This window comes from Grammomys surdaster, unplaced genomic scaffold (genome assembly GCF_004785775.1).
Source record: "Grammomys surdaster isolate TR1022 unplaced genomic scaffold, NIH_TR_1.0 169, whole genome shotgun sequence".
Classification (NCBI taxonomy): domain Eukaryota; kingdom Metazoa; phylum Chordata; class Mammalia; order Rodentia; family Muridae; genus Grammomys; species Grammomys surdaster.
In genome coordinates, this window is record NW_021604617.1 from 2,473,666 (window position 1) to 2,500,784 (window position 27,119).

Genomic DNA, 27,119 nt, shown 5'->3' on the forward strand with positions numbered 1-27,119 from the left:
CCATCCATCCATCCATCCATCCATCCATCCATCCATCCATCCATCCATATCTACCTATCTGTAGTATATTTCAACAGTGTGTGTATGTAAATAGTAAGTTAAAAAAATTCTAAATGACATGAGATGTTGATACAGGTTAAAAGTGACTACAATATGAAAACAGTAACTATGCCTAGATCCAAACAAAACAGACATAAGGAACCCACTCTTTTTGAGAGACTGAAAAGGTGATTAATAACTGCTAACTTTGTTTACTTTGGGGGACAGGACTCTTGTTTCCCAGGCTCTCCTCAGACTCACTATATAGCCCAGGGGAATCTCCTTTAACTTCTGATCTTCCTGCTTCTCTCGAGAGCTGGATTTACAGACATGTACTATCCTACTAACTGGAGCTACTTTCCTAAGGAGAGACTAATGCATGTGCAACAGACTGATGTTTTCATTCTCAGTGATCATGTTGCATTAATTTCCTAAGAACAGAGTAACCATCTTTCCTTCAGTTTTCAGAGCTTTAAACTGGCTAAGTAGTTGGGCAAACTCTTATCACCAAGCTACATTTCTAGCCCACTTTATTGTTCTTACTTTAACACAGAATTTCACTAAGTTTCAAGGGTGGTCTTGACTTTGTAATTCTGCTGCCTCTCAAAACTGGGGTGTCAGCAATCAGCCCTGGCTGAGTTCTTGTCTTTATCATTTCTCATTTATATTCTATCTTACACTTTTCCTTGATTTTCTACTTCTTTACTTCATTAAATCCTCATGGGATTAAAGTACTCACACACATACATACACAGGGTCATGTCTGTCGGGGTGGAATTGCCACAACTTTCCAGAATGATGACTCCAGGACACTATCCACTTAGCAATAGCTAAAAAGTTCTTTTTTTTTTTAAGATTTATTTATTTTATGTATATGAATACACTGTCACTTTCTTCAGACACACAAAAAGAGAGCATCAGATCCCATTGCAGATGGTTGTGAGCCACCATGTGGTTGCTGGGAATTGAACTCAGAACCTCTGGAAGAGCAGTCAGTGCTCTTAACCACTAAGCCATCTCCCCAGCCCAGCTAAAAAGTTCTATTTCTCTACATTGCTTCAATATTGTCATCTCATTTGGTGTCCTCTGCAAGAGTAGTATTTGCTCTTAACCCCTGATCCAACTCTCTAGCCCCATTTTGTTTGTTTGTTTCTTGAGATGGTCTTTTTTAATGACACTAACTTAGGCTAACAGGGCTTCTATTACGGCGAGAAATGCCATGACCAAAAAGCAAGGTTTATTTGGCTTGTACTTCCAGATCATAGAAATTGGAAGTCAGGACATGAACTCAAACAAGACTGGAACCCAGAGGCAGGAGCTGATGCAGAGGGCATGGAGGGGTCCTGTTTACTGGCTTGCTTAGCTTGCTTTCTTACAGAATCCAGGACCACTAGCCCAGGGTTGGCACTATCCACCATGGGCTGGACTCTTCCACATTGATCACTAGTTGAGAAAATGCCTTACAGGTGGATCTCATGGAGGCATTTTCTTAATTGAGGCTCCTTCTTCTCTGATGACTCTTACTAGCATCAAGTTGGTATCAGAACCAGCCAGTATAGCTAGCCTGGCACAACCCTCTCCTTCACTTTCACTGTTCTCACTCTAGAGTGTTGCGCGAAATATTAAAAATGAATCCACTCTATTGCAGGCATGGTGCCAGCAGGCTGGCCAGGCACTGGTGGGCAATGGCCAGCCTGTTCTCATCTCGTGGAGACTCTTGACTCAGAGCTCTGAAATCTCTCCACCTAGCTCGCTAAGTTCCCACTGGTGGGTCGCTTCCACACTAGTCCCAAGCTTGCCACTGTACCTTTCTCTCTGGAAACGAGTTAAGCCACTGCATGAAGGAAAACACCACACAAAATTAGTTCAGAAACAATGGTACATCAATCACTGGGTCAATCACTGGGCGCAACAACTAGAATCCTAATCTTGTAGGCCATATTAAATCTAAATCCTCTGGTGGCGAATCCATGAAGATTCGCCATCTAAACAGGATGACACTAGTCTAATCTTGTCCTCTCATTATCCTAGTCCAAAAGCCCCCATTCTTATCCTGCCTCCTCTCTTCCCCTATCCAACCGAAAAGCCCCAAATACTTGCCCAGTTTCTTTACTCATTAGGGGATGGTTTACAATAAATCACTGGCAGCCCCTCCAGGGAAAGTAGAACTAGCATCAAAATACAAGCAACACCGGGGCTATCCACAACACTACAGAACTGGGATTACAGGTGTGTAGGGCTACATTGTGTCATTATTTTTATTATACAATGTAATAATGTTTATATATGTATTTTTATTCTTCATAGTGTTGTATTTTTTTTAAATCGTTTATAATTTTCGGTAAGAAAAAGGGTTGTATCTCTTAGGAAATCATACTCCTTTTGTTCTTAACTCCTTTGTGGTGACCTGTTCATTTGGTGTTTCCTGCCTGGAAAATCTCTTGTTTTCTATGATGTGGATCTTCCAAGGTTTTTGTTGTTGTTTTGAGATTGGGTGTCTATTATGTATTCCTGATAGTCCTGTAACTATGTAATCCAGGCTGGCTTCAAGCTCACTGAAATTCACTTACTTCAGTTTCCTAAGGGCTAGGGAAAAAGGAATAAACCATCCACACAGGCTAGTGATGAATATTGAAGATATATGCCTCTTGTTTTTGAAGGAAATAATCAATTGGTGTGAAATTCCAGACTGGCAGATTTTTCTGTTCTTGGAATCTATTTTCCTGTTTGGCCTGGCTGGCATCACTGTCTCAGCCTCTCCTGTTCCTCTGTTCAGAATGTGGCTCCTCCTTGTGGCTGCTTTAAAGATTTTCTTTCTCGGGTTTTAAGCCATTTAATTGTGATGCATCTGTTTTTTCTTTTAAAGGCTTCTTTCTAGATTATTCACATTATTTAAATTAGTTCATTGGAACCCATCTACTAATGCTTCATTAATCTATGCTTTTTCTCTCTTCTACTTTTCTTTCTTCTTCTTCTTCTTTTTTTTTTTTTGTTTGTTTGTTTTGTTTTTTTTCGAGACAGGGTTTCTCTGTGTAGCCCTGGCTGTCCTGGAACTCATTCTGTAGACCAGGCTGGCCTCAAACTCAGAAATCCGCCTGCCTCTGCCTCCCAAGTGCTGGGATTAAAGGCGTGCACCACCACTGCCCGGTCCTTTTCTTTATTTCAATTAAATATTATTCTAAATGCAGAGGACCTGAACTCACAAAGATCTTGGTGCATGTGTGGAGGCCAGACATCTTTCAGGATTAGTTCTCTTTCTACAATGCAGGCTCTGGGAATTGAACTCAGGTCATAACTCTTGGCAGCAGGCACTTGCACCTTACCCACTGAATCACCTCACTGGCCTTGCTTTCCCTCCTTCCATCTCCTTTCTTTTTTTAAACCATAAAACAACAAAAGATAAATCACAATCCTTTTAGGATTTACCCACATATATGAATATTTTGACTGTATATATGTGCACCTTATGTGTCTGATAATTCAGAAGAGGGTGTTAGATGGCCTGGAACTGGAGTTATGGATGATTGTAAGCCACCAAGGGGGTGTAGGAAATGGAATCTAGATCTTCTCCAAGAGCAACAAGTGCTCTAAACCACTGAGCTGTCTCTCCAACTCTGTTTTTGTGAGATAGTGTCTCATCATTCTGTGGCTCAACCTGGTCTTGAACTTGTGGCAACCCTTTTGCCTTAGTATTCCCCAAAGTGAAATTACAACTCTGAGCCTTTCTTTTTTGACACATGTAGCCATGGCTGCCCTGGGACTCAGTTTATAGAATTCTACTGCCTCTGCTTCTCAAGTGCTGGGATTAAAGGTGTATACCACTTCATAGGGTTCATTTAACTGTTCCTACCATTTGTTTTGGAATCCAGTCTGGCATTAATATTAATTACATTGTTTTTCTTTATTTCAGACACTGGTTTTCATCTCAAGGTTTTGTCTTTCAATCACCTATATCTTTCCTATTTGAACATTTGGAATGCAGTTATAGAAGAGGGGTGGGTAGGGAAGGAAAGGTGGAGAAGAGAAAAAGGAGGAAGCTAGACAGCAGTGGACCCTGTCTCACAGAAAAAGATCTTTCTTTGTTGATCTCAACTCCAGTGACATTTTGAGGTTTGGTGCTACTTAGTTAGGGCTGACCTCTCAGGAGAGTCTAGTGTTTTTTCTTTGAGATAAGGCTTCTGTGTTCCTATGACTGTCATGGAACTCACTATGTAAACCAGGCTGACCCTCCTCTTGCCTCTCCCTTCCTAGTGCTAGTGCTCCCCAGGTATGCATCACTGCCTGGCTTAAAAGTAGTCTTTTTTTTTCGTGGCAGTACTGGGTGTTGAACTCATGGCCTCATGCAAACAAGGGAAGCACTCTACTATGGAGCTATAGTTGTATAGTTCTAGCCTGGCCTCTTGTCTTGGTGCTTATTTGTAAGCTATTGGAGTAGCATATGTACTTGGGCTGACAGAATGAATTCCCACAAATTTAGTGGCATGAACAAGACTTTCTCAACATTTTGGATGTTACGAATTTCATACTGGCAAGTCATTTTTTTATTCTTTTTCACCCTAACCCAGGCTGTTTTCTAACTTGTGGCAATCCTTCTGCCTCCTGGAGCTGGAGTTATTGGCAGTTGTGAGTCACCTGACAGGGTACTAAATAAACTGAACCCTCTGCGTCCTCTGGAAGAACATCAAGTGTTCTTAACCACTGATACATCTTTCCAGGCCATTATTATTTTCTGACTTACGAACTTTGTTCTTTCTGCATCAACTCCTCAACATGTGGAGACTTCAGTACATTACCCAGGATCATGTTTGGTGAGATGGGCTAGACTCTGACCCACAGTGACTACTGCTATTGCCCCCTTTTTGCTTTTTGGACACAGTGGTCTCATATTATATCCCAGACTGGCTTCATTCTTGCAATCCACATGTCTTATACTTCCAAGTTACTACTCCTTTTAAATAACTGAATAGTCACATGTATCTGCCATATTACAGAAGTATATAAAGTCAAAGTGCTTGCTTACCACGTTCCTCCTTAAGCTGGTATGTGAATTCAAGCTGTCACATGGAATACTAAAAAGTTGAACTACATCCCCCACATAGTTGTAAACCTATGGTATCATTATTTACACACACACACACTCACACACTTTTTTTTCTCTATTTTAAGAAAGGTGCTGAACTACATCCTAATCTATTTGCCACATTAAATGCCACAGTGTTGCTTTGCTCAACACTGAACAAACATTGAGTAACAATTGCTCAGTTTGCAGAATGCCTACCTAGCATGCGTTAAGACCCATGCAAACAGGGCATGATGGCACATGCTAGCAGGAGACTGGGAATTTCAAGACATTCTCAGCTACACAGATAGTTCAAGGCCAGATCAGGTTATATGAAGCTTGTCTCAAAACCAAAACAACAACAACAAAAATTCCCACTCAATAATTACTCATTTACCGATCAAAGTAAAAGATCCACAAGTTAGCATGAAAGAATAATGAAAATATAAATTTGTGCAGTTTGCAGGAGCATCATTTGCATACCATAGAGTCACATTTTGCAATCAACCCAGGAGCTCAACAAGCATTCACTCTATTACACTAATGAGGCAAAACTACTATTTATCTCACATCAGGTTAGGCTTTCTGTCAAATCATAAGTCTGTCAACTGTCAAGTCAGTTGGACAGACTTCAGCCTTCTAAGTCTAGATTCTTCTTTGGTAAACAAATTAAAAGGCTTTTCCAGCAATGAGGCAGAGACAGGAAGATCTCAAGTGTCAGCCTGGGCTATACATTGAGATTCTATTTCAAAATTAATCAAAAGAAAAACAAAACAAAAAAAAGTTAAAAATGGAAGAAACAGAATTGAACACATTAGCAACACAATTCTGATTCCAAATGTAGCACTGTTTAAGACCTGAATGTTCTTTTTTGATTGGAGACAGGATTTCATTGTGTGTAGCCTGGCTGTCTTGGAACTCAGAGATCTTCCTGCCTCTGCTTCTTGAGTGCTAGGATTAAAGATGTCCACCAACATCACCTGGCAGAATATTCTTCTTTTTTAAAATCCATGGTGCATGTGCATGTATGCCATAGTATGTATGCTGAAGCCAAGGGCAGTCTGAGGATCAGGTTCACTCCTGCCACCATATGAGTTCTTGGTCAAACAGGTCAAGTGTCTCTACTTACTGAACCATCTCACTGGCCTACAAAATTTTGCTTTTAGAACTGGTAATATTAAAGTAGGAATTTTAACTTTCAGGGATAGAGTATTCAGATACCAATGCCACTTCAGATATGCTGTGAAACACAAATAATACTGTACCAAGAACCACTGCTTGCTCTTATACAATGATTCTAAAATCTTGGGGAAAAAACAAAAAGTCCAAACCACTTCTAACAGCATCTTTCAATCTGTTCAGACCACATTTAGACTTCAGGACATCAAGGAAGCAAAATGGTGCAAACATTACAGGTTTATCTCAACTATCTGCCATATCTTACTGAAGTCTTTAGTTATCAACTGTTGAGTTTAATGTGGCTGCCTATTTCCCCAATATGAACTTTTAATGGAACTTGTGGTTTAATTACACATTACAGAAATCTAGGATGGACACTTTAACAGTGGAATTTTATCATCCATATCCTAAATACATTTGGATCTCTCTCTCTCTCTCTCTCTCTCTCTCTCTCTCTCTCTCTCTCTCTCACTCACACACACACACACACACACACTTACTTTGTTCATTTATTCATCCATTTATTATTTAGTGTGTGTATGTACACCTGTATATGAAGGTCAGAGGACAACTTGTAGGAGACAGTTCTTTTCACCACGTGGGATCCAAGAATGGAACTCAAGACTATCAGGCCTGGTAGCAACTGCCTATACCTAATGTCCTTATTTAACCCCCAAGAGCTTTTGTCCTTTAGGGGTTTATTATTTTTATGTGTATGTGTGTGGTCTTGTGCACACAAGTACAGAGGCCAAAGGTATCAGGTCTCCTTAGACCTGAAATTATAAGCGATTGTGTACTAACCTACACAGATGTCAGCAACTGAATTCAGGTCCTCTGCTAGAGGAGTATGTGCTCTTTATTGCTGGGCCACCTCTCCAAAACCCCACCAAAGTTTTTGTTCTTGTTTTTGTTAATTACTTGGTGCTGGAAAGATGCTTCAATGTTTAAGAACACTTGCTGTTCCCTTAGAGAGGTAAGAGTTTAGTTTCCAGAATCCTTTGGTGGGTCATGGCAAACTCTTAACTTCTGCTCTAGGAGATCCAATATTCTCTCTTCTGGACTCTACAGGCACCCACCCTCCTCATGTGCACATTACTCACACACATAATTTCAACATTTAAAAAAGACCCTTTATTTGAATATTCTAAAAATCTGCTGAATAGATGTTAAGTAACAGTAAAAAACATACTTTGAAACAGTTTCATAAAAAAATTAACTTGGAAATTATTTTTCATGACCTATAAGTGTTTTAAATTCTAATGGTTATCACTGAGATTTGAATTAGGCGGTTTCCCAGGTCAAAATCATATTTGTACAGTGTTCAGCATATGTATTCTAGAAACATTTACGTGTTATACTTTGTGTTTAGCATTGAAAGAGAATTAGTAAGTAGCATAGTTTAATACAAACTGACGATTAATCTTTTGATCTCTTTCTCTTAAAAAACAAAATACCTGTTTAGGAAATGTACAAGCAGTCTTATGCAGAAATGGAAAAGGGTTTTGCCTGACCAAGGAACACACTACACGAAACGTCAAAGAAAGAAGAAGAGTCCTTCACAGCGAAGCAGTGATCAGTTCAGATGACCCTTATGGCCTCCTGGATGGACACATAAAAACCACCAGAGGTCTTGGATTCCATGGAAACCTCAGACTAAAAAAGTCCATTATTCCAGTACCACAAACAATTTCTGTCCCTATAGATGATTTATGTCAGTTTCTCATCTTAGCCACTAATGGACTTTGGCAAGTTTTGGACAAGAAGGAAGTCACTGCACTGGTAATTACCTTGTTTCATGCATATAAAGAAACACATGTTTCTGGCCCTAAAAAACCCTGGCTACCTAAAGACCTTCTTTCCCCACCAGACAGTAACATCCGAGTGCTGTTCCAGTACCAGCCTGAAAATGAAGACTTTATGACAACTACAGATCTAACAAAAGAATTATCTGATTCAACACATACTAAAGCTTATGATCATCAAGCTCTAACTGCAGAAACACTTCCTCCAGAAGCGACCCCTTATGACCCTTGCAGCACAAAAGAAAATAACAGCTTACCCACTTTAGACAGTAAGCAGGAGAGTGAGAAAGAACTATGTATTAAGAACTTCTATAAAGGTGCAGCTGAGTACATTGGCTGTGAACTTGTAAGTGCTGCAATAGAAGGTGGTTCCAGAGACAGCATCACTGTTATGGTAATGTTTCTCAACGGAAGTGAGTATCACAGGCTGGCATAAAAACATTCCAACGACCTAGAACAGCAAATAGTACTGCAAAGACTCCTGTGAGAACCATTCCTCAGAACAGGAAGGAAATAGAAAAGCTGCAGCTTGTATATCATGTGTATTATGGTGTATACTTTATGTCAAAGACAGAGAAAACTCAGTGTTGCTTTTTACACCACTTTATTCCAACCTGAGCACCTCAATATAAAACTAAACACTGGTGAACTGTTTTCCTTACTAATTTTGAGTTACTGTAAAATGTACAAGTTCTCTTAGCAGATCAACACTTAAATAGATTAAATCATCTGACACATGGTAGATTTCATATAATGAAAATACCTAAAATAATTAGTGCAATATACTGATTAAAATAAAATGGACTTCAAAAAACAAGGCTTCAAGATTATTACTAATAACATTGTAATACTTATGTTACAAATTGCAAGTACATTGTTTATTATGGGTCTAGCCATGTAAGAACAGCAAAGCCCCTTCCTTTCATAGGGGAAGAAAGAAATAATTAGCTGTTTTAGTAACTGTACATTTTGTATATGTTTAGGCAATTCTTAAATATTACAGGAAATAATAAACCTGGAGACTACAATGCAGTACTCTATTTACAGTACAGCTGAAGATCATATTTAAAATAATCAAATTTGAATGTACATAATTGTTAGTGCACTGACTAATCATGTCCAAAGGGAAGCAGAGCCTCCTCCCTGTTCCAGACAGACCTTTATGTAATAGCCAACAGTGATTAAATAGAAAGCAGATACCTGGTTTGTTTCCACTTTTTTAAAAGAAGGTCATACAAAGGGACCACTAACCATTAAAATGCAGTTTTTATATTCTTAAAACAGGATGGGGTTACATGTGACTTTTTTTTTTTCAATCAAATTTTAAGAAGTAACAGGATTGAATAAAATTAAGATGTCACCAATATTCCTTCTTTCTGGAGATATAGGACTGTTTTCTTGAGATTACTTTATTAGTATATGAAATGCAGATTTTTAAGACAATCAAAAAAATTACCATTTGCTTGGCTTTTGTTGCTAAACATAAATATTTTTAGTCTCCTAAAAATGTTTTTCTAAAGCATACATTAGTAATTTTGAGTCTGTCATATACCTGACTATTATCCCAGTTTGGAGTCTGGGTGGGTTAAGAGTGGGTCTACACCCACTGCAGATGAACTGTTCCCCTGTACTTTCCCATAAAATAAGTGTACACACAGTTCTCATTTTCCTTTCTACTGCCAGAGGAACACATGCATGTTATTAAAAATTAAGTTCAAAACATTCAAAATAATTCAGTATTAGAAACTTGATTCTACCACAGTCTCTTTTTGGAAGTCACACTGGGCCGGCTAAATGCTCCCACCTCCATGGATTTGCCAGTGAGGAAGTTCACACTGGAGTTCAGTTACTACAACACTGGCTTCTGGCTGGCTGTGCAGGCTCAGTAAGGTCTACTCCTCGTCCTCTCGCTGAGTTTGCGCCTGGATTCTGTGGTTCATTCTTTGGCAGCTTTTTAGCTGAGAAATAAATAAACAATATAAAGTTGTATTATTCATGAGAATCACTTAGACCTGCTTATATACAGTAGTTTCCCAGTTGGGTTATGTCCAAACTTTTATGTGACTGATTGCTCTTTTCAAATGTTTATTACTTATTAAATTCAAAAAAGTAAAACAAAGCACCAAACAACCCACAAAAATGTAACAAATAAACAAATGCCCCCCTACTCCGTTGCTGTACTAAAGGAGTTTAGTCTCTTAGTATTTTTGAAGTAGTAGGTAGAGGCCAATGGTAGACATACCATTTAAACTTAAATTTAACTACGACTATACATAATTCTCGTATCAATTCCCTTAGAAATCACAGTTTACTTGACTGGTACTTTATGTTGTATTGGGTCCTGTGCACAATGGGCAAGTCCACTATCACTTATCTACACTTTGCCTGTTTTATAATCATTATATTTCTATTATACAAATTCTGCTGGACATGACGGGGTATAATTGTAATTCACTATGGAGAATGAGTTGGAACAATCATTTTAGCCCAGGAGCTTAAGACTAGACTCCCTTTTGAAAAACAAAACCAAGCAAGACAGACATAAAATCCAAGTCAACAGATCATGACCAGCTACAAAGTTTATAAAGAAGCTCACATTATAGCAACATTCTCTGGGCTATCACAAATAATTCTAAGACAAGTCAGGCTGTGAACAAATTCTATTGACAGAATCATCAACCCAACCAAATTTGTCCTTTACTGTGTAACCCAGTCATCAAACAATCACATGACTGATAACTTCTTTTCCCTCTTGGGCTATGACAAATCCTTATTTGATCTACAAATACCAATATTAATATACATGAATAGCTTTGTGAATTCTATATTGCTAATACTGGTTCTGTGGAATATGCTCCCCACTAAAAGTTTACCTGCTAGACACAAGGCTTAATCCTGAGGATGATGCAGCAATACTAAGAGTAGTGCTTTATCCCCAATGCCCACCTAAAATCCTGGACCTTGGTTTTGTTTTCTAGGAAACTCAGGGCTTACATACATGTTACACAAGGTAACTATCACTAAGCCATATACTCCCTATCCTGCATTTTTTAACCCTTTACCTTCCCTACTTCTGCCTCATCAATATTATCTTTAGAATCTTAGCTGCGGTAAGCAGGTCCAGCAAGCACTTATATTTGACAAGAAAGCCTTCACTGAGCCACCCTAGAAATTGCTCTAGAGAAGGTTCCATTAAGTACAATAATGATAAATGTTCAGTCAGATGTATTTACAAGTAATGCCCAGTAAATGAACTAACAATGGTACTAGGTATGGAGAAGTGGACCGTGAAAGGTAGCATGGTCCCCAGTTGAGCTAAGGCTAGAAGCCCCAGAAACCCTGAAGGGACAGTAGGAGTTTTCCCTGCTCCTGGGCTTCAGGCCCCTGTCACTAGCCACAGCCCCCTATAGATTTGTGGCCATCAGTCATGTAAAGGAAATGTCCCAAACCCTTCCACAAAAGGATATGACCTAAGTTCACATAGGTTCAAGACAGATCTCCATGCTAATGAGGTACATAGAAGCCTAGAGGGGTTAGTTAATAAGCTTCCCTTCTCAGGCATTCCTTCCTATAAAAAGTATTTAATTTCAGGCCCACCCTGATAAGTGAGGTATGATTTTACACATCTACTTTCCATCATGGCAATAAACATTTGGAACCACAGACTGTCTCTTTTCATTGGGATCCATTGTGGGGAGCCAGGGAGAAGGCCTTTTCAGAGCAGCTGCCTAATCTCTCATAAAACCTCTCTAAACTCCCACCCATAAAGCCCAAGCCTTCAGTCAAGCCAAGGACTCTCCCCATGGGACCAGCAGGAGCTCATCATTTTCCCCTTGGCCCCAGGCTAAACTCAGCCTGCAGGTCCCCACTCTGTTCTCAGCTCTTTCGAAACTTCCATCGGTGCCTGGCTGTTCAAGAGCCTGGGAACTCCAGAGCTCCAGCCTCTTCACAGGCTCAGGACCCCAACGCCAGCTCTGGATGTCTAGCGCCTCAGACTGCTCTTTCCTACCACAAGCAGTGCTTCCGCACTTCCCTACAGCGTGGCATGGGACAAACACAAATTGCCCAAGTTCTACTTCCCCAAGCTGCTGAGCCCTGTGGAGTGGACTTGGGACCCACAACACTACAACTAGGGACACAGAATAAGCTATCACTGTGTACTGTATTATAATAAACACCAAGTTGGGTTTTGGAATGACCATAAATTTCTTCCTCTAGCCTATTCCTCTAAGGACTTTCTATAATCACATCTGACTCAGACGAGGTGGAAGGAAGTGAACATCAGTAAGGACTCTCTTTGTTAATTAGATTGTATTATATTTACTATGAGATTTGATATGTTAACCTTATTAAAGAAAGACTCCAATCGCAAACACACGTGGTTTGTGTTTCTGTGTATATATATATCCTGGCTGTCCTGAAATTAACTCAATAGACCAGGCTGGCCTCACTTGGAGATCTACCTGCCTTTGCCTGTCAAGCGCTAGGATTAAAGCATGTGCCACCACAGCTTAGCTTGATTTCTTTATAAAAAGGAAATAGTTTAATTTGAAACAAAATCTAGAAGCTGAGAATAGAATCCAGGTTTCAGGAACACAATACAAACACTGTACCACAGAGTTACTTCTGCAGCTTACAAGTTCTAAACTTAAGTCTAAAGTATATCTCAGCTTAGAATGGTGCCTCCATCCTGTAATTCCAGTCATTGAGAGACTGAGGTAGGAGGATCTGCAGTTCCAGGCCAGCCTTGGCTCTGTCTGAAAACAAACAAACAAACAAACAAACAAACAAAACCAGGTTCAGTTAGTGAAGTGTTTGTTATTGAACCACTAAGTTCTGAATTTGGGTCCTCACCACTCATGTAAAAACATATGTAACTCCAGCACTAGGAGTAGACAGATCATGGAGGAGTACAAAGAGCTTATGATTTCCAATGTGTTCAGAGTTCAGTGAAATATTTGGGCTAAAAATAAAAGAGATAGCAGGATGATTCAGAAGGTAAAAGTGTTTGCCACCAAGCTTCATGACATCACTTCCATACCTGGAACCTGTATGATATTAGGAGGAGACTAGCAAAAACTGTCCCGCCTTTCACATTTTTTTTCGCGTGCGCGCGCACGCACACACACACACACACACACACACACACACACATACACACAATGCTTAAAAATGAAAGCTGAAGAAATAACGGATTAAAACATTTAATTGTCAACTTCTGGTTTCCACATACAACCACATAAAGAGCACATATATGCAAGTGTGTAAGAAACAAAAGTTTAGGTTCTTCTAAGGCACAGGCTGAAATCCTACACTGTTCCCACCTTCCTGCCTGGCACATGGATCATCTCTGTCTAATGTATCAACAGTACATACACTACCTACCTACTAGTAGCTTAGTTATCAGACAACTTTGATATCACAGCATTTGTGTTCAGGTAATCTTTATGATCCTAAAGCACTGTGATGGTTTGTAAATGCACGGCCCAGGGAAAGGCACTATTAGATCTGGCCCTGTTGGAGTAGGTGTGTCATTTTAAGTGGACTTTTAAGTCTCTCATCTTAGATGCCTAGCAGCCTCAGATGAAGACAGAGAACTCTCAGCTCATCCTGCACCATGCCTGCTTGGATGCTGCCATGTTCCTACCTTGATGATACTGGATTGAACCTCTGAACCTGTAAGCCAGTCTCAATTAAATGTTGTCTTTATAAGAGTTGCCTAGGTCATGGAGTCTGTTCACAGCAGTAAATCCCTAAGACAGAAGTTGGTACTAGGTGTGGGGTATAGATAGGACTGACCAGGCTTTTGTTTGGAAGAATGTGTACTCTGGATTTGGAAAGCAGTGGAATGCTTTAAATGGGGCTTAATGGGCTATCCTAGTAGGAATATGGAAGACTTTGTTACTGAGAATGATTTAAATAGTGAGGACCCGTGGCCCAAGAATCTTCAGTGGAGAATTTGTGGCCCAGAGACTGTTTTTGTGGTCTTTTGGTAAACAATGTGGCTACTTTTTGTCCTTGTCTAAAGAGTCTGCCTGAGGCTAAGGGGAAGAGACTCAGATTAATTACATTAACAAAAGTCTCAAAAAACCCCAGCAGAGTCTTTGTCCTTGGTTAAGTCTATTGAAGAGTATTTTGAACAAGCATAGCAAGCTTAGAAAAGAAAAATATAAAATATATGGTTCATGTATTAAAGGGACACCAGGAAGTGAATTGGCGCTGTTCAAGGATATTAAATTGAATTATGGGAATAGTGACCTTGGGGCAAGATCCCAACCAGCTAAATTTAGGTTCAGGCATAGTAAGTAGTACAAGCCTTTAATCCCAGAAGGCAAAGATAAGCAGATCTCTGAGTTCAAGGGTAGCCTAGAAGAGAGCAAGTTCTAGGTGAAGAAAAACTTAAATCCAGGCTTGGTGGACCACACTTTAATCCCAATGTTTAGGAGACAGGAATCCAGATCTCTGAGTTCAAAGTCAGTCTAAATAGCAAGTTCCAGGACAGTCAAGTTCAGGCAGTGAAGGAGTTAGAAAACAGAAAACTGGTGATAATGTAATAGAACAAGAGGGGAATGTTCCAGCTCCAGCAAGCAGCAGGACTTGGCAGCTTTGGCCACATGGCTTTGGTCCATGAACAGAAGGCATTACTGGGACAATTGATGCTGGTTACCTGGAGATAAGAAATTAGTGGTTAAAAAGAGACCAGCACCACTGAGGTGAAATCAGGGAAGTGCTTTCTGAGAAGCTGTGTTTCAGGATGTATCTTGTGCTGCAGCTGTACTTGCTAATGTGTACTGGTTTTGACAGTCATGAAGAGCAGCTGAGGCTTGGCACTGTGAGAGACCATAGAAGGCCACTGGTGAAGGTACAGCCTCAGTTGTAGTTGATGGCTCAGGATTGAAGAAGTCATGCAAAGGAGCTGAGGCTTGGCACCATGAAGACAGCCTATGAGAGGCTATTGGTGAAGCCTAGTAGCAGTGGAAGTCCCCAGTTTACTGGAAATGCCATTACCATGGGATGAGCACCAAGAACATCAGCAGCAGTGGAGTGGATCAACTTGAGCTTAGAGTGCTACAGAGGGCAAAGCTGGAGAAGTGACGCCAGCCCTTTGGAGAAGTCCAGAAGATCATGTGTGGATCTCAGACATAGAAACAAGAAGCTGTAACATTAAAGTTGCCTTGGAGACCCCAAGATGTTTGAGATGCCAGAGTCATGGGCTATCTGCTGAGGAAAGCTGCTAACAAAGTAGAACCAGCTCAGGAAGTTTGTTGCAGTCAACAAAGATGAAAAAGGAGTTGGAAATCTGAAGACTACCTTGAAATCAGACATGGAGAGGCAGAGTTTGGAGTTTGCCCAGCTGATTTCCTCTCTTGCTTTGGGGATTACATTTAAGTGATTAGATGAATCTCAGAAGAGACTTTGAACTTTTAATATTGTTGAGATTGCTATAGACTATGAGGACTTTTAAAGTTGGACTAAATGTATTTTGCATTATGCTATGTTTAAGTATTCATGTTTGGACAAGCATATGGGGGTCAGGGAGTGGAATGTGATGGTTTGTATATGCTCAGGCCAAGGAGTGACACTATTAGAAGGTGTGGTCCTGTTGGAGTAGGTGTGTCACTGTGGGTGTGGGCTTTAAGACCCTCATCCTGGGGGCTGGAGAGATGGCTCAGTGGTTAAGAGCATTACTGCTCTTTCAAAAGTCCTGAGTTCCATTCCCAGCAACCACATGGTGGTTCACAACTATCTGTAATGAGATCTCCTAATGCCCTCTTCTGGTGTCTGAAGATAGTGATAGTGTACTCATACACACACACAAACACACACACACACACACACACACACACACACACACACACACACACAAGGACCCTTATCCTAGCTGCCAACATTCTGCTAGAAGCCTTCAGATGAAGATAGGGAACTCTTAGCTCATCCTGCATCATGCCTGCCTGGATGCTGCCATGTTCCCACCTTGATGATAATGGACTGAACCTCTGAACCTGTAAGCCAGCCCCAATTAAATGTTGTCCTTTATAAGAGATACCTTGGTCATAAAACCCTAAGACAAGCACCAATACAAGGTCTTCCCTTGTCTCAAAGCAACAACAAAACAACTTAAAAAAAAAAAAAAGTCAGACCCAGTGGAACCCCTATATACCCAGTACTTTGAAATCTAAGGCCCAACAACCCCACATTCTAATCCAGCCTTGATACACACCAAATCCAAATCTGAACTTAGCTTCAACAAAAAACTCAGGAAAACAATCTTCAACACTGAAGATATAGTTCAGCAATACAACATTTGCCTACCATTTTTAAGGTCAGGGGTCTGATCCTTTTCCCAGGTGGTAAAGAATCTTTGTGGAAAAGGGAAGAAGAGGAAAATCTGTGCTAGTTTTGCTCTTCCGTCTCTGTGTGGTTATGGCAAATGTGTGTGATGTACATTTAGGACAGAAAAGGCATCAAATTAGAAGGCTTAACACTAATCCACTGTTTCAGGCAGCCACAGAGTGTCTTGGAATATATTCCTTACAAATAAGAGGTACTACTTTTCAATAAATCTACCTGTTAATAAGATCAACTTTTAATTCACCTCTACTATTATAACCCAACATTCACCAAATTAATGAATGAATATAAAATTGACATTAACAGGACTAGCAATGGGTTATCTCAGTGGTAGGTATAAACTGCTTAGCAAGTAGGAGGCCCTGAGTTTAATTCATGCTATTGGAAGGTGAAGGAAGAGGAAGAAGGGAGAAGAAAGAAGGAAGGAAAGAAGATAAACGAGGAAAAGAAGAGAAAGAAAGAGAAGGAAGGAATGAGAAAGCAGGATGAGGAAGAAAGATTTAAAAACAAAACAGGGTGGGACCTCGTAACTTCCAATAAATCTTTTTTTTTAAACCTTCCCTCATTCTGCCGGGCAGTGGTGGCGCACGCCTTTAACCCCAGTACTTGGGAGGCAGAGGCAGGCGGATTTCTGAGTTCAAGGCCAGCCTGGGCTACAGAGTGAGTTCCAGGACAGCCAGGGCTACACAGAGAAACCCTGTCTCGAAAAACAAGAAGCAAAAAACAAACAAACAAACAAAAAAACTTCCCTCATTCTGAGGAACCATCTTTTGCTTAGGCTGCCCACTACATCCTGCTTCCCAATCAGGCTTTACAGTATTCCTTTTATTTTTATTTTTATTTTTCCCGAGACAGGGTTTCTCCGTGTAGCCCTGGCTGTCCTCGAACTCAGAAATCTGCCTGCCTCTGCCTCCCAAGTGCTGGGATTAAAGGCGTGTGCCACCACTGCCCGGCTACAGTATTCCTAAGAAAATATTGCTTAGTGAAAAGAATCTAGAAAAATATCATCAGAGGAAAAAAGTTTTTAAGAAGGGTGAGGAACAAACATTCTGTATTTTGCTTTTAAATATCATTCATCTTACCTATTGCCATAAATATTTCATTTACATTCATTGATGTCTTAGCTGATGTCTCCATAAATAATAAGCTGTTGTCATCTGCATAGGACTGTGCTTCCTGTTTAAAAAAAAAAAGCCCTTAAACATATACTGCATACAGTTTATTTAATAGATTTACTTACTTGATTTCTATTACTAACAACTGGAGAATATGCTGTGGCAAAAGAAGAAACAATGGGTAGGATAATTCACCATGAACAATTTTTTTTTTATCTTAACTTTTTACATATTCTACCCCTACTCATCAGATCTAAGACTAAACCTAGTCATAATAATAATTGGGGAGGGGGGGACGACAGTGTATCCGTATACTTTAAATTCTCTTCAGTCACAATGCCAACTTCTACTTATGCCTTTTAAAGATAAAGAATTAGTAATAAATATGGAAACCCAATGTCTTAGCAGTCGCAACTACTGATTACATCCTTATATTTAATTTTCAGTGACAACAGCATTAAAATTCAAACTACATTATAAACTATTTCCTTCAAAATTACAAGCTGTCCTACATTTCTGTCATTATTTCCAGTTTACCTATATTGTTTCCTTTGGTCCCCTCAGAACAACTGAGGCTCCTTTGAACTGTTACAGCCAGCACAGGGCCACTTCTGAACAAAACTGAAGCTCTAAGATGTTTTGCTGGGAAACGTAGCTGTTTTGGATAGCATAGCAGATAACAGACTTCACAGGGCCATTTTAAGAACTTAAGTTACATGTGCAAAGTGCTTTGCTTAACACACCATGATACATTCCTCTATCTACATTCTAGCTATGTCATGAAGAAAGAGTCACATCTACATATTAGGCCATAGCCAGAGCTTTTTGAGCAAGAGAAATAGCTTTAATAAATATGAACTAATTTTCTAAATGTAAATAGTATATTGTTTTGTAGTGGAGGACATTCTGAATTAATTATCTTAAATATATACAAACTGAAGGTCTTTTAAGATCAGGCTGGCCTAAAACTTGTGGCAATATTCCTACCTCTGCCTCCCAAGTAATGAATGGGATTACAGGGGTGCACTGCCATGCCTGTCCCAAGCATTATTTTTACATACATACACAGCACACTTATTTGTGTATGTATGTGTGTGTATGTATATGTATGTACCAGTCAGTATATGTGTGGAGTTGCCCCTCTCTCTCTCTCCCTCCCTCTCCCTCTCTCCAGCACCTGGGTTCTAGGCATAGAACTTAGAACTTTTACATGCTGTGCCACACTGCTAGGTCCCAAATGAAGAGTAGCTGAGTCTCTATTTTTTAATTTCCTTTTAAGGACAGCTATGCAAACGCACACATGTATGCATGAGTGTGTGCACAAGCACACACACAGACACACACTCGTGTTTGTGTAGCAATATATGTAGTATATATGTACATAAGATAGAAAGAACATTAACTTTTTCTCAGGTATGTATATGGGAGTGGAGGGATGGAAGGTACAGAACAGTATTCTGCAATTCTTTTTGGAAAAAAACCATGGTCTCATGCAGCCAAGGCTGTCCTTACCCACTCCCCATCCTCTTCCATCTATTTCCCCTGGTATAATGTGTGCTACCATGCATCCCTGATTTACGAGGAGGCTCAGAATAGAACCCCAAACACATACACGCTAGGCAAGTGCTCTATCAATCAATCATCTGAGCTCTATCCCTGACTGCATCAGGAAAAATATTTTATGTATTATTGTTTTATATGTTTTTTCAAAGTCTGTATTTTTAGGTTTAAATTTACTTTAAAACATAAGATTTTAAGTGAAAAGTAAAATTCCACATACCTGGAAGTCAACGGCTCTTTTATTTGCTAAGTCAGCCTTGTTTCCTGACAAAGCTATCACAATATTAGGACTTGCTTGCCTTTGAAGTTCTTTAACCCAGTTTTTTGCTCTCACAAAGGATTCCTGATAAAAGGAAGAAAAAGCTATTTGGCATAAGCTCAAAACAGACTTAGAAAGCATTCTCTATGAGATAAGGCTTAAAGATTCTAGTGCAGTGGTTTTCAATCTTCCTAATGCTGAAAACCTTTAACACAGGTTTTCAGCTGTAAAAATCTGATATGTAGGATGGTCTTAGGTGACCTCTGTGAAAGGGTGCTTAGGCCGGGTGGTGGTGCCGCACGCCTTTAATCCCAGCACTTGGGAGGCAGAGGCAGGCAGATTTCTCAGTTCGAGGCTAGCCTGGTCTACAGAGTGAGTTCCAGGACAGCCAGGGCTGCACAGAAAAAATATGAAAAAAAAAAAAAAAAAAAAAAAAAAAAAAAAAAAAAAAAAAAAAAAAAAAGGTGGTTAGATCCCCAAATGGGTTGCAACCCTCAGGTTGAGAACCAATGGTCTAGCATGACCCTGAGGGAAGAAGATTCTTTAGTACTATATCTCTTAAGGCACTTTCACTTTATATTCCACTCACAAAAGCTTTGGCAGAAATGTTATGACTGGCTAAAAATAAAAGTAATTATTCAAACTGGCTTTCAGGTAGTAAGATTTTATACCCACCTCATTTGTGATATCATACACAACTATGGCTGCTTGTGCTCCTCGGTAGTACATTGGTGCTAGGCTATGATACCGTTCTTGGCCAGCTGTATCCCATATTTCAAATTTTACTGTTGTGTCATCAAGACACACAGTTTGGGTTAGAAAGGCAGCTGAAAAAGAAAATACCTATAAGTTTATCCTTTTTCTCAACTTTGAAAAGAAAACATGAAGGCCAGGCTAGCCTGAAATTCACTGCATAACCAAAGATGACATTGAACTTTTGATCCTTTTGTCTCTACTTCCCCACTAGTGCCACATCACAACCAGTTTATGTGGTGCTGGAGATTGAACCCAGGGCTTCATGCATGCTAGACAAAATTAATTGCTCTAGTAATAGAATCGCCTCCCAGTCTACCAACTTCACATTTCAGGTATCAGAACTAATCTAGATTATTGAAAGTAAGTGGGCCAGGCAGTGGTGGCGCACGCCTTTAATCCCAGCACTTGGGAGGCAGAGGCGGGCGGGCGGATTTCTGAGTTTGAGGCCAGCCTGCTCTACAGAGTAAGTTCCAGGACAGCCAGGACTATACAGAGAAACCTTGTCTTAAAAAAACAAAAGTAAGTTGAAGAGCTGACAATGTAGCTTTGTAGGTAGAGTGCTTGCCTAGCATGTACAAAACTAGGTTAGATCTCCAGTAGCATGTGAATTGAGTACAGTAGTGCATGCTGTAATCTTAGTCCACAAGAGGTAGTTCAAAGTCAGCATTAGGTACATCAAGTTCAAAGCCACCCTGGTCTACACAAGGCATCTCAAAACAACCCCCTCACCCCAAATCCCACAAAGAAGTACATAGGTTATATATACACAAACAATATATCCTTTCATATAAAAAAATTTGAGTTTCCTAAAAATAAGCCTTTACAGACAGCTATGCACAAAAACATACTAATCACTTCATCACTACATACTTGTTAAACATAATACTGCCTCTCTTTTTTACTTAAAATTTTTTTGTACAATTCTTTGATCATATTCTTTCCCCAACTTTCCCAAGATACTCCCTACCCCCAAACTTCATGTTTTCCTTCTCAACAAAGGAAAACCAAATCAAATCCAGCAAGACAAAACAAGAACAAACATACAAGCCAACAACAACAACAAAAAAACCCCAGAACAAACTAAAAAGCATAAAAAAAAAAAAATCATGGAGTCCATTTTGAGATGGCCAACTACTGTTGGACATGGGGGCAGTCCTGGAGCATGGATGATATTCTCCAGTGTCACCCACTGGAGAAAACTTTTCTCTGCAAGTATCAACTGAAAATAGCTTCTTCATTATTAGGGGTAAGACTTTTCCTTCTCTTTGTTGGGGCTCTGTCTGATTTGAACTTGTACAGGTCTTGTATATGCTGTCACTCTGAGTTCTTTTTTTTTTTCTTGGTTTTTCGAGACAGGGTTTCTCTGTGTAGTCCTGGCTGTACCGGAACTCACTCTGTAGCCCAGGCTGGCCTCGAACTCAGAAATCCGCCTGCCTCTGCCTCCCAAGTGCTGGGATTAAAGGCGTGTACCACCTGCCCGGCAAGTTCTTAAGGTCTTTTAAAAAACAATTTTTGGTTGTTTTTTAGGTTTTTGATTAAAAAAAAAAAGATTCATTTATTTATTTTATGTATATGAGTGCTCTAACTGCATGCACACCCACACGACAGAAGAGGGCATCAGAACTCATGTTAGACTGTAAACCGCTATGTAGTTGCTGGGAACTGAACTCAAGGCCTCTGGAAGAGCACTTGGTGCTTTTAACTGCTGAGCCATCTTTCTAGCCCTAAAAATCAATTCATTATTTTTTGTTTCCAGCAGAGCTCAGAAGACAACTGTGAGAATTCAAAGTTAAAACTTGGGCCACTAGACCTTTTTTTATTCTAAAGAAACAAAAAGAATTTTTTTTTTTTTTGAGACAAACTCTTCATTATGTAGCCCTGGCTGGCCTCAGACTTAAAGATCTGTCTGCTTCTGCCATAGGAGTGCCAGAATTAAAGGTGTGCCATTATGCTCATGGGTCATTTTTGTATGTTTATTTTGTGTGTTCATCTATGTGAAAGTCTAGTGCAAAAGCAGTACACACTTCACTGAGCCATCAGTTCTTTAAGACCTACCCTTCTCCTAAGAATTTTATTTTATTTTTTTTTTAACATTTTTTTAAATTTTTATTTTATTTATTATATGTAAGTACACTGTAGCTGTCTTCAGACACCCCACAAGAGGGCATCAGATATCATTACAGATGGTTGTTAGCCACCATGTGGTTGCTGGGATTTGAACTCATGACCTCTGGAAGAGCAGTCAGTGCTCTTAACCACTGAGCCATCTCACCAGCCCCAAGAATTTTATTTTACCTTTTCCTTTTCCTGTCTTTTCTATTTACCATGAAATAGAGTCTCAATATGTAGGTCTGGCTGTACTGGTGAAGATCAAACCAAAAAAAAGGGGGGGGGGGGGGGGTGAGATAGCTCAGCAGTTAAGTCTATTTCTTGCTCTTATAGTGGACCTGGTTTCAGTTCCTAGTACCCAAATGGCAGCTGACAATAATCTGCACCTCCAGTTTCAGGAGATCTGGCATCCCATAGCATTAGATACATGGTACTCAGAAATACATGGAGGCTAACACTCATATCACAGGGTAAAATTAATAAATCTTTAAAAACATTCTGTGTGTCACATGTCTATACAGGTCAGAGGGCAACTTTCAGGAATTGGTTCTTTCCTTCCACTGTGTGGGCTATACACTGATCGATCTCAGGTCAAGCTGTGTGGAAAGAACCTTTGTTTTTATTCTGATTCTAATTTCAACAAACAGTACCTACCTATATAAAAGAATACTTTACATTCAATATGGAGATGCAAGCCTGTAATCCCAGCATTTATTCACTGAAAGCAGAAGAATTATCAATTTGAGTCTAGCTTGGGGTACATAAACATAACAATTTGTAAAAACATGGTCCATTCCTATATGTTCTTGTGCTTTTGAGAAAACTCCCAAGAAGACAAGAGTCTTGTGACCTCAGCTTCTTAAAAAACAGGGATTTGTTCTTGGATTATGTTTTCGTGCCCCTCCCAGGTGTAGCAGATAGGATTGAGTTTACTTTAGTTGATTTATTACAACTGGTTATTGTTATTTGTTTATATGCCCGTGGAAAGGTTTTGGTTTTGAGTTTTTGTTTTTGTTTTTTATTGCCACATGCATTTCGTCTTTGTGATCTTGGAATAACTTGAACTCATAAGAACTTTTAATCAGGTGATTTTTCTTGACCCTCAAGAAAATAAATTGCCTGTTACTCTGAATAAATTTGGCTATTACATGAGACCATCTCCTTTTTAGGCTCCACTTTCCCACTGCCTTTAAAGTGGTTAACAAGGGTTGATAATTTAGTTTGGTTCATGTATGAGCTCTCAGTTTCCCTACAAGCCATTTCTACCATACCCTGATATTCCTCTTCTACTTTAACTTTGGTACTAGAATATATCATATAGTATATTCCCTTTTAGCTTACTGTGGCAGCACATGCTTATACTACTGGCATTCAAAATTCAACTGGGGCAGAAAGACTGCCAAGACCACCTTTGTCTATTGAGCTCCAGACTTTCTTGGGATGCAGAACGAAATACTATCTCAAAAAGACAAAAACTAAGCTGGAATAGCACCTTCTATCTCAGCACTCACAAAAAGAATTGTTACAAACATGGGGCCAGTCTGGACTATACAGGGAGTTTCAGGTTAGTGTGGGCTACAGAATTAATACCTTGTACAGAATAATACCTTGTTCAACACCCCTACCTCTAAAAAACTCCAAAAAATAAAGCAAACATAAAGTGTGCATAACTAGAAACAATTCTTAGTCCATGGAGATAACTGTCAATTACACTGCCTTAATGAAAGCCCAGTCCAATTCTCAAACCAGTTAAGTTATTACAAAAACCACTTAACTAGGTCATTGAGATGGCTCAATGGACACAAAACAACAGCAGCAACAACAACCAACTATTATTGGAATCCTCATGAAGGAGAAAGTTGTCCTCTGCTACTGTAGCACATGTACACTCATGCTCACATGAATAGAGAAGAAAAAAAAATGTAAAAGACAAACAACCTTCTTCATAGATATGCTAAAAATTCCAAGTACATACAAGAAAATATTAAATATTATCAAAAGAACAATAACCTGCCAGCAAATTTAGAGTTCCTTTCAGAAGCACTAAACCATTATGATAACAGTTTAAAACAAAAATCGCTTTTATGTAGATAATTTGTGAAGACCACTGGAGTCAGTTCTAAAAGAACATAGCAACTATCCCATCTATAAGCATGAAACTGGCAGACTACCTAGTAGCAAGGCTCTGAGGATTTCTGATTTTGTGAAAAATTATGTCTGTGTCACTATAATTTAGTATTGATATTTAATATTGCTCTATAATTGTTACTGAAAATTATTTTAAACCTACAGGTCGAGTTCTTGCCTTGTGGTGAGTTAGTAGTTGTACAATGGAACACTGAATAAGCAGGTGAAACTTCCTGGAAAGTAACAGGATTCAAGGAACCAGAGCAAGAACAGATCATTGTCCACACTGTGTGCTTACATCTTGTGTCACCCTAGTCAGATCTGCGGCTTATGTGCTCCAAAACATCTGTACATGATGATTTATACTTGATTCTTTTTTACTTATTTTACTTGTTTTGTTTAGAGACAGCATCATATTCTATTGTATCACAGACATGACTCAGCCTCCTAAAGGTTAGGGATTACAGGAATGAGCTAAATAAATACTGGCTGAAACTATAACCATTGAGTCTACAAATACCCAAGTTCCTACCATACTGTTCCAGAAGGGAAAGAAAATATCCATACTGATGGCATCAAAAGGGTAACAAAAACCAGTTAATCTCTCCTAAAACTGCCCCAATAAAACACAGAGGGAACAGAAAACCTATGGGAATTAAAGCGTCTCTAGCCCCAGATGGTTATTTGTAATGCTCAGGATAGAACTCAAGGCTTCACACATGCTAGCCATACACTTTACCATTAAGTTACATGCCCAGGCTTCCAAGTTAGGTATCAAATTCAACTAAAAACTACCTCACTAGACTTAACAACAACTAAAATCTGTAAGACTATTAGATTTAACTACACAAACAAATCTGAGATCCTATGTTTTTGAAGCATCCAAACGCACAGGTGAATACACTCAGAAAAATTTCTATGGTGAATGCAACATGATTTTTAGTGTGTAGAAAGTTCCTATAAGCTAAGCACGGTGCCACATGCCTGTAATCCAAGCAATTGGGAAGATAAGACAAAGAGGATAAGAAGTTGAAGGCTTATCTTAACTACACAATGAGACCCTGTGTATTTGCTGCTTTGTCTAGGGTATTATCCGTCTCAAATATACATTTTTCAAACAATACAAAGTTGGGGCTGGAAAGATGGTCCAGCAAATAGAAACACTCATTGTTCTTACAGAAGATTCAATTTACTTCCCAGGACTCACATAGCAGCTCACAATTATTCATAATTCCAGTTCCAAAGAATATGACACCCTCTTCTGACCTCTGTAGGTCCCATAGATCCAATATTAATAAAAAAGTAGTGTTGGCCTGGAGATGGCTCAGCGGTTAAGAGCACTGACTGTTCTTCCAGAGGTCCTGAGTTCAATTACCAGCAACTACATGGTGGCTCACAACCATCTGTAATGGGTCTGATGCTGTCTTCTGGTGTCTGAAGACAGCCAACGTGTACTCATAAATAAATTAAAAAAAAAATCTGTTAAAAGTTTTTTTAAAAAAAGCAGTGTCAATATTTGTGCATCAATGTTCAAATCAGCAATGTACATAACAGTTAAAATATGGAAGCAACCAAAGTTATCAAAAAATGGATGTCCCTCGCAATGATGACACATGCCATTAATTCTAGCACTCAGGAGGCAGAAGCAGATGTATCTTTGTTGAGTTTGAGACCATTCTGATATACACAATGAGCTCTAGACCAGTCAAGGCTACATAGTGAGACCCTATTTCAATAAATAATGATGGATTGGCTAGGCTGAAGAATGGCTCAGTAGTAGAGGCCTGGGTCCAATCTTCCACACTGTAAAAAGAGGAAAAAAAGGAAAGGTATGATCCCAAATGTTTATGACCTTCTGCAGTTGAGAAGCATAGTCAGGATGATCTCCTCCTTCTAGCTCAGCTTCGTGGGTACTAGAATTAAAAGTGTGTAAAGGGTCCTTTAAGGCAGTCAGCTAGCCAGGATACAAGCTAGTCATATGTTATCATCTAAACATTAATTACCATATAGAGGAAATCTGCAAGTACATGGGTATGATTTTAAAATTAAGTCTTTTAACATTTAGTACCTTACACTTGATTACCCAAGAATATACTAAAACAACTTAGTACTTGACATGGCATTATTTGCTATCGTACTCCAGTAATTCTGGCATTGGAGAAGCAGATTGTTTCAAGTTCAAAATCAGCTAGGATTATACTGTGAGTCTTATCTTTTTAAAATAAATAGAAAACCACACTAAGTCAGCATTTCAACTTTCTAAACTAAAATGTCAGTTGTATCTTTAAAAAGGGGCATATTCCTAATAAAGACTTTGTTCACAGGACTAGAATTCATTTCCTTTATGAGAATCAAAATAAAAGGACACATTATAAAGAAAGAAATAATGGAGCTGGAGAGATGGCTTAGTGCTTAAGAGTACTGACAGTTCTTCCAGAGGACCTGGGTTCAATTCTCCCACCCACGTAACACCTCACAATGTCTGTAACTCCAATTCCAGGGATCCATTCTCATAGCCCATATAAGCACTGTGCGCAGACATACATATAGGCAAAGCATGCACACACGCACTCCCCCCCACACACGAAAAGACATTGTTAAAAGTTACTAAAACTTATCAAAAAAAAAGGGTACTGAGATATTGGTCTATTTTTAGAGTGCTTTGCTGCGCACACATCCCCATCACCCCCACCCCAACACACACACCCCCCAACAAAAACCAGGGCATAGTGGTAAACACTTATAATCCCAGCAGTGAGAGA

At 39.4% G+C, this 27,119-nt stretch overlaps 2 protein-coding genes across 3 annotated transcripts in view; one reads left to right on the top strand and one right to left on the bottom strand.

Moving 5' to 3' along the window:
- The window catches only part of Pp2d1 (protein phosphatase 2C like domain containing 1), a 42,490-nt gene extending 33,603 nt beyond the window's left edge, over positions 1 to 8,887 (top strand). The window contains exon 3 of the mRNA XM_028766603.1: positions 7,740 to 8,887. Within this exon, the coding sequence (XP_028622436.1) occupies positions 7,740 to 8,515 (776 nt within the window). The 3' untranslated portion in view covers positions 8,516 to 8,887. The remainder of the gene's footprint in view (positions 1 to 7,739) is intronic.
- The window catches only part of Rab5a (RAB5A, member RAS oncogene family), a 31,994-nt gene continuing 13,541 nt past the window's right edge, over positions 8,667 to 27,119 (bottom strand). For both annotated transcript variants that reach the window (XM_028766606.1, XM_028766607.1), the window contains 4 exons: positions 20,041 to 20,192; positions 19,327 to 19,449; positions 17,514 to 17,607; positions 8,667 to 10,037 (listed from right to left, as the gene is read on the bottom strand). In XM_028766606.1, the coding sequence (XP_028622439.1) occupies positions 9,922 to 10,037; positions 17,514 to 17,607; positions 19,327 to 19,449; positions 20,041 to 20,192 (485 nt within the window). In that variant the 3' untranslated portion in view covers positions 8,667 to 9,921. The remainder of the gene's footprint in view (positions 10,038 to 17,513; positions 17,608 to 19,326; positions 19,450 to 20,040; positions 20,193 to 27,119) is intronic.